Source organism: Pteropus medius, unplaced genomic scaffold (genome assembly GCF_902729225.1).
Source record: "Pteropus medius unplaced genomic scaffold, Ma_sr-lr_union100, whole genome shotgun sequence".
Classification (NCBI taxonomy): Eukaryota; Metazoa; Chordata; class Mammalia; order Chiroptera; family Pteropodidae; genus Pteropus; species Pteropus medius.
Window position 1 is genome coordinate 20,347,559 of NW_024346667.1, and position 8,265 is coordinate 20,355,823.

Here is an 8,265-nt window from a genome sequence, read left to right on the forward strand (position 1 = left end):
ACCGGCAAGCGGGACGATTGGGACAGAGCGCTGATGGCGGACCGGGGGGTGGGAGCAAAGGCCCGGCCTCGGAGGAAAATGGGGAGTCAGCTTCCTCTTGGTCGGGTCAAGGTCCCTTCATCTTCCAGGTAAGATGAACAGCCCTCCATGCCTCATCCACAGGCGAGCGGAGGTTCTGCTCGCTGATGAAACCTATTAGCCCCGAACTGCGCGGCTTTGTGGGGTCAAATGAGGCTGTCCATTGTGGCCTTTGTCCGCAGAATTTATTCATTTGCATAACGCATTAGCACGGAACTCTGTGCAGCATCGTGATTCCGTGTGCCCAGCCTGGCCCGTAGGGCACGTCAGCAGCTCCCTCAACCTGACTGCTCCCTGGGACCACCCTCGTGGATGCACCGGGGTCACGGTGCAGGCGCTTGGCAAGAAACTCAGCGCCTCATCCTTCCTTGGCCACCTCTGGGAAGGTGAGCTTTAAAAGAAAGGCAAAATTTGAGTGGGTGAATCGAAGCTATATCCATCCATGTGACCCTGAAGCCGGAGAAATAAACTTAACCTGAATCCGGCTTTCCAGGAGAACGTTGGGGGCTTCGCGGTTTTTCACGCCGACCGTTGGGAGCCGCGCGCTCAACGGTCACTGGTGCCTCGGAGCGCAGAGGCGCCCAGGATTCGGGTCGCTGGTGCGCACGGGACCTGAACGCTCTGGGTCGCTACACCACCCGCGCGCTGGCTGAAAACAAGGGGGATTCCGAGCACTTAAAAGGGAGGAGGTTCCTTGGCGTGCAGGAAGTTTAGGAAGAAGTCCGTAGGTTTTAGATGTGTGCACACTTCGCAGAGTAAATGCAGCTATTTAGTTAGCCGAGGTCTCTGGGTATCCTACCTTTTAGAGGGAGGTGGTTCTCAAGAATCTCGCCCGAGGGGACTTTCCGCAGAAAACATCCTCGAAGTGCCCTGAACTTGCCCGGGTCCAGACAGGTGCAGAACCTTTCGTGCGGCCGCGCTTCGGCCTCTACTTTCCAAAAACGGCACTTAAAGGCCAGAAGTGCTTTGGTTGCCAGTGCAAGAGGGAGCGGGTCTGGACAGGATCAGGGTGCAGAACCTGGAGCCCAGAACCCTCCCGAAGCCTTCCAAAGAGCCACGGTCCCGCGCGCGCCCAGCTGCAAGAGCCGCTGGCCACCCGCGCCCAATCAGCGCTCTCGCCGGGTCTGTGACGGCGTTCGGCTCCGCCCCCTGAACTGCGATAAAAAGCTTCGGCGAAGGCTGCACTCCAGAGCACGGCGCTCGGCCCTGCGCCCCGGGAACCTGTGCGCTCCAGGTGCGCTTCTTTGCTTGCTGCTCGCAGCACCAATCTCACTGCCCCAGCGGTCATCCCCTCAGTCCCCTGTACGGTGCGACCAAGCCAATCTGCAGGCTTTCTCCCCTTTTTTCTCTCCCTCCCTTCGCCGCAGCCGCTGTAGCCCGGGCGCTGGCCCGCTGGCCCGCTGGCCCGCAGGTGAGCAGCAGCGCAGCGCCTCTGTCCCGCGAGCTCACCTTGCCTCTCCCGGCCTGTGCTGGAGCGGTGGCCGTACCACCAAGACTCCTCCCTTTTCCTAGCAGGATGAAGACCCCAGTGCTTGAGGCGGTGTCCCTACTACTGGAGAAGCTGCTCCTCGTCTCCAACTTCAGGTTCTTCAGTTCGGGTGCCCCGGGCGAAGACAAGGCGAGGAACAGTTTCCCAGAGATCAACTCTTTTCTCCGCGGTGACGTGCTGGAGGTTCCCCGGACCCACCTGACCCACTATGGCATCTACCTGGGCGACAACCATGTCGCTCACATGATGCCCGACATCCTGGTGGCCCTGACAGACGACAAGGGGCTCACACAGAAGGTGGTTTCCAACAAGCGTCTCATCCTGGGCGTTATTGGCAGGGTGGCCAGCGTCCGCGTGGACACAGTGGAGGACTTCGCCTACGGAGCCAAAATCCTGGTAAATCACCTGGACAAGTCCCTCAACAAGAAGGCGCTGCTCAACGAGGAGGTGGCGCAGAGGGCGGAGGAGCTGTTGGGCATCACTACCTACAGCCTACTATGGAACAACTGCGAGCACTTCGTGACCTACTGCAGATTCGGCACCGCGATCAGTCCCCAGGCGGACAAGGTACGACGTGTGACTCGCCAGTGGACTCTGTGGGGAAGCCCCCTTCCATTTCTAATTTTTCCTTTCCCCTGGGATCAGGGATTGAGTTCTAGATTGAGTTACGAACTCTCTGGTGTTCTTAAGGGGAAGACCGAGTATATAAATGGCGTTGTACCTTGGAAAATATCTCAAAAGGAGCCGTGAAAGAGTGTGGCAATGCAGTACCGCTCCCTGAGAGTCCAACAGAGCTGCCCAGTTATTGCCGCTGAAGTCGTCAAGGTGTCCACCCAGCGTAGTATGCATCTCTTCCCAAGAATTGCATTTGGAAGGAAGGTGTCCAGAGTTTATATTTAATCCATAACACTATATACAAATGGTGTCTTTAAAATAAGAGAGCTTGCAGTGTTCTCCCTCTGTAAACTGAAAGTGTAATCCCTTTGCTTAATGTAAACTATCAAAATTCCCAGTAAGAAGACCTCCCTGGTAGATAAGATCCCTTATTCCTGTGCCTGGGCGTCAGATAAGTCTTCCTGAGTATTATGAATTCTTTCTGTGTTGGCTTTAATCTCCATCTAGATGTCCTCATTGTTAGCATCCTTTACCTATTAGCCCCAAAGGTGGGTTAGATTATGAGTTCCCCAGAGATCAAAACAATTGGTTTTTAAGAAGAGCCATTAAATATTGGAACGTAATTTTTATGGATAGTTAAAAAATACAATATTAGAATTTAAGATTTTTAAATTAGACACAAATCCAAACTGAGAGAGGAATAAATTTTTATTTATTTTCGAGAGCTCTTAACTTCTAAAGATAGCTAACGTTTTAAGCCTGCAACTTCATTTGCAATTAGAAGCTTTCTCAGCCTTCGCTGCAGTTGTTAAACAGGTATTGTTAATGTCCACTCTTAACAAGGAAGTCTAGGTAATCACAAAATGAGCTTCGTGTTTGACTCTTTGCATTTAGTTTTTTGGACCAAAAGAATCTGAGTCCATGTAAGTGATTTTATATTGCTCCACATCTTGATTAATTTTTTGACCCATAGGAGAAAATCTTCCCTCTGTGGCAGACCATGAAAGTATCATGAAACTCCTTGTAATTATTTATAGAGCCACAACAGGCTCAATCTAGGAATGCTTTTCTAAGTAAAATAAAAATACAGTTAGAGCACTGTGCAGTGATTCAAGAATCACAGCCCCAGTCCAGGCCTGTTTAGAAATGAACTTCACCACATTTACAAACACTGGGTCCAAAAGTGTACAAAAGGAAACATGTCAAATTTACTTAGGAACGAAGCAAATCATTTCTCTAAGGAAAACAGTACTTTTATCCCATAATTAAGAGTTACCCTTTCATGGAACACATATAGTTCTGTATTATATATTTCTACCGAAAAACAGTACAAGTGCTTTTTTAAGGTAGCAAAATATTTAATCTGCATAAATAACTAGTTGGAGTAGTTTTTCATCTTTGGAAACTTTGTAAGGCTTTACAGGAGTAGAGAAGGGTTTTAATTGCTGTTGCTACATAGCACCTCTTGTGAAACAGTTTTTGTCTTCATTTTGAATAGTTTAACAATTTGGCCACAGAGTAGAATTCCCAGGAAAAAAAATCTCCATCCCAAATTTTCCAATTCTAAGAACTGTGTTTTGAACATGTCTTGTAAGAAGTAGGTCATTAATGCTAAAGGAGGACTGGTTTCTACTTTTCAGAAACATAAGGAATTACTTGATTTTTGGATGTGAGTTTTGAGTTCTTCATATATATAACTTTGCCGGCTTTAACACAAGAGTTGCAAAGTTGTCTCTTAAATCTGAGTTTAAACAAACTCTCAAGAGCACTTTCCCTCATGAAAACACTGCAACTAATTTGAAAATGAACTGGAAGAGAGAGAATCCTTTATTTCTTTGCAGTGATTTTTTTTACAAGCTTAGAAATCATAAAATTAAGGAATTTTAAAAATATAACTTCACGATTTCAGTGTTTCATAAACAATAAAGCCCTTAAATTAGTAACCATTACTATTTCTTATGCTTTTTTTGGTTTTTTTTACTATGCTTTGTTTTACTTTGCTGATATTGCTTTTTGTTGCCCAAAATGAATTTAAACACCTCTTTTAGTTTCTGGGGATTCAGTGCTCAGAAAGTGCCCCTACAGGCTTCTTAACACCTAGAAATGCAAGAGACTTCCTGCTGTTGAGCACAGTAAAGATGCCATGAGGGCTGATGGCCAAGTGAACAAGAATGGGACATTAGAAATGAGACGCTCCTTGAAAAAATCTGCATTTGGGGGAAAGAGAGTCCCCATAATTCTGTTTGCTTTAATTAAAAATTACCAAGAAAAAGATAAAAGAAGCATAACCATATCAAGACAACTTACTCATTTACTAAATGTATATTTTCCCATTATTTGCCAAATAACTTTTCTCATTGTCCTGAAAACTTCATTCACAGTTTGATCATCACTACTTAAAGATTGTATGTTACTCAATGTCTTATTAGTTTAGTAAAAAGAGACAAAGTATATGTTTGACACTATATTTAGATATGGTATAAAATATGGATATAGATAACCTTACAGTCAAGATAGTATATCATAATATATTGGATTTGTTCATTCTATCTATTAAGAATTTGGAGACCTAGTTGTCCAGTAGTATGTAAGCCACTGTAGGAGACCCTAAGAGCTTATACTATGTTATTTCTAGAAAATGAGCTTAAAACTAGTATGAGTAACAAAACTCATATAAAAATGGAGCAATTAATTGCTAAAATCTGCCCTGACAGTGATGAGGTAGAGATAATTGTCAGCAGATGTAGCAGTAATAATTATTGTAACGCCTTACATTTACACAGCATGTAGAAGAATGAAGAGTACTTTTGCATAAAATATTTCATTTGATCCTCACAACGACCTCACTGTTCCCATGGAGAAGAGGATAGTCTGGACCGGTTAAGTGATTTACTTGAGGTCACAGAGATAAGAAGTAGATCCTGGACTCAAACAGAGGCCATCACTTCTGAGTAAAATTAGTTTTCTAAGAAAAAACTTACGATATATGAGAAAAATATACTCTCCAGGGGTAGGGGGCATATTTAAGTTATCTTTCCAAGTTTTTAATTACATAATTGATTGTGAATTTGTTTAATTTATTTAGGCAAGGAATGAGATATGACAACAAAATTAGACTTTCTATGCCTATAGATTTTCAGACTTATAAGAAAGTTATCATTTGTATCATCAAATTTTAGAATAGTAAATTGTAGAAATAGAATTCACCAATAATAATAATAGGCTGAATTCAATTATTTAATAGTAGAGATCTCTTCATCTAATTTTAGAATGTTATTGTTATTGCTAGGCAGTTTAATGTTTTTAACCTTTAATCCTGAGTAACTTTTATGTGGTTGCATTCTCTATAGATTTCTATAGAAGTTCTGTATTTACAAAGGCAACTGCCATTACTAACCCAGTTGCCTAAAGTTTTGTTTCAGCTGCTATGGGATATGGAATCAAGAAATTGAACTATTAACATCTTAAGTTCTTTCATAAGTCATAAGATAAATTCTAGTTCTTCTAGTAGACAGAAAAAAGCTGGGAAAATTGTGCTTTAATATTTAATATATATAATTCTTAGACATAGTCACCTTTTCTAATATTCTTAAATTTTATTTTCCAGTTTTGTGAGAATTTGAAGATAATTATTCGTGATCAGAGAAGTGTTCTTGCTTCAGCAATCTTGGGATTGGCATCTATAGTCTTTCTGGGCTTGGCATCATATACTACCCTTCCTGCAATTTTTATTCCATTCTGCTTATGGATGGCTGGCTAACTTCACATCCTCGTGTCAGTGTGTGTATTCTGTGTATTAATATGTTTATATTTATAGAGCACAAGTCAGTATAAGCATCCTCAAGAAAAATGTGACCTGTGACACTGTTCTGGATAAAAATGTGATTACGAATCACACAAAGTGCTTACTGTGTAAGCCCAAGAACAAAGGCTTTCTGATCTTCCTCAGGCAGTTCCATTTTAAAGCACTGGAAACATGGCACCTTGTGATAGAATTCATCATTACAAGAAAAGCCAGCTCCTAAGATGATGGCCACAGGAGATTATTTGTGTTATTTTTTTCTCCTGTAATCATTTCTCTTCTCTGTTAGGCCTGAATTTGAAGATCAGTAGACTTATTGAATGAAATTACTAAATTTATTGTAAATTTATGCTGTTTCATTGAAAAACTTATATAAACTGAAAGAATTTCCCACGTTCAGATGAAAACTTGTTTGATGATTGGCCAAAAAATTCTCAATCTTTTTTTCATGTATTATATGTAATTCCCAGTGAGTGAAAATATTTTCATTAATTGAAATCATATTGGCAAAGTTGCAGTTTAATGATAAAGTAACTGAAGTTTAGAAATGTTTTCCTGCAGAAATAGCTAATATAGCATCAGCTGAACAATTTGATTTGGCTTTACTTAATAGGAAGCCGGACATTTATTTTTTTTTCTTTTATGTGTCATTGTGGTAAATGGATATAGAACTGATGTAATTTGGGTACTTGGAGTGCGTACGTGCCAATTAAATATGCAGATATCTTCATACACTCAGGCTGAGAGACAAATTAAGTTTGGTCTTGATTGCTTTATTGTCTTACCAGTGTGGTTATTACAGAGCATTTGTGGAGGCGAATGTCAAAGCAAGTTTAATCCCTTTTCTTATGCCCTGATTGTGGTGAAACTTGCATATATGTCATTGGATAGTTTATCTTTTAAAGTACTAATGTACTGTATAATTTTTAAAAGCCCTTAGATTTGTTTTCTAGTCAGTTTTCTCTTTCACTGCCAAGTAAGTAATAAGCTTATATCCTTAAAAGAAGGGTGCCACAGCAGTATATAAACCCCAAACAAGTAGGACCAAAGGAAATAACTGTTAGCAATAATTTTTACATGTCTTAGTACCACCGGGCATGTAAATTGACTACACTGATGCTGCTTTAATATCAAAGTTGAGATGTAGCAGCGTTAAGGCAGGCATTCAAGTACTTTTCCAAAATTATAAAATCCTACAATTAAGCCACAAGATAGACTTGCACTTCAAGTATTAAAGTTACTTTATAAACTATCGAGAATCACAAAATAATCAGTCATATATTGACTGGTATGAGGAGGTTGGGTCAATCACTCAGTGATCCAAACAGAACAGATTTAAGAGCAGATTTTTAGTGTAACTGATGTTTTATCACCAGTAATTTACCCACAACAAATTTAGCTAGAGTTTAATAATAATAAAGTTTTGTATTTAATCATTTAAATTAAAACACGAAATGGCAACACCACAGAATAAAGTTGTTCTATGGGCCTATTCTAACCACTTAAAATTATTTTACCTATGGATATGTAAAAGCAACAACAATTAGAAATCCATTGTATTAGTGTTTTTTCACTTCTGTATATTACCCTTGTAGCAACTGTTTAAATCATTTTTTTAAAAAAATATGGTGTCCTTGTAAATAATTAACACCTTTTTGCAGACTTTAATATTGCATGTAACAAAAAACGACTGCATGATGTTAAATCTGTTCAAAGATGACGATCCCTCATTAAATGCCAAGGGGTAATTAAGGTTGGAATTAACAGTTAGTCTTGACTTACTTCATATCCTGAAAGCAAAATTCAATTCATCATTCATTTGAGTGCTCACTATATGCCAGGCACTGACCTGTTGCAATTTCATGGTCTAGAATTATCTAGAATTAATATTTTTTAATTAACCATACTAAAGTGTATACAGTGCTCTGGGAATATAGGGAAGAAGACATTAAATCACCAGAGCAACCTGAAGGAGGCAATGCCAGCACTAAGCTGAGAAACAGTGAGAGGTGATCGATGTGTTGTTCCACTACTTACGGGAGAGGGAACTGGGAGGAAGGTTCTATTTACTAAATGCTCCACAACACTAGAATTGAACTTAGAAGAAAAAGAGAGTTTTTGTTGTGCCCAGTTTGATTAGTTTCTTACCTACATAGAAAGAGATGCAAATATTCCTGATTGTGGTTGTAGCAGAAACACTGAGCCATTAATATGTGTTGTAATGAGTATCCAGAATTCATCAGTTAATATTCATCCTTATGATCCTGCAAGTACGTTGTAT

The 8,265-nt window shown here is 40.6% G+C and overlaps 1 protein-coding gene across 3 annotated transcripts; it reads left to right on the forward strand.

Annotated features, from left to right (window-relative positions):
• The first annotated feature begins 1,019 nt into the window (after positions 1-1,019).
• Positions 1,020-7,993, forward strand: LRAT (lecithin retinol acyltransferase). 3 transcript variants are annotated; one of them, XM_039876190.1, is made up of 3 exons: positions 1,020-1,481; positions 1,594-2,134; positions 5,790-7,993. In XM_039876190.1, exons 2-3 carry the CDS (start codon positions 1,595-1,597, stop codon positions 5,940-5,942), a joined length of 693 nt encoding a protein of 230 aa, XP_039732124.1. In that variant the 5' UTR covers positions 1,020-1,481; position 1,594; the 3' UTR covers positions 5,943-7,993. The 3 variants fall into 3 exon arrangements, with proteins under 3 accessions (XP_039732124.1, XP_039732125.1, XP_039732126.1); XM_039876191.1 differs by having other exon boundaries at positions 1,020-1,312; XM_039876192.1 differs by having other exon boundaries at positions 1,305-1,312; positions 1,591-2,134.
• Positions 7,994-8,265: the final 272 nt, after the last annotated feature.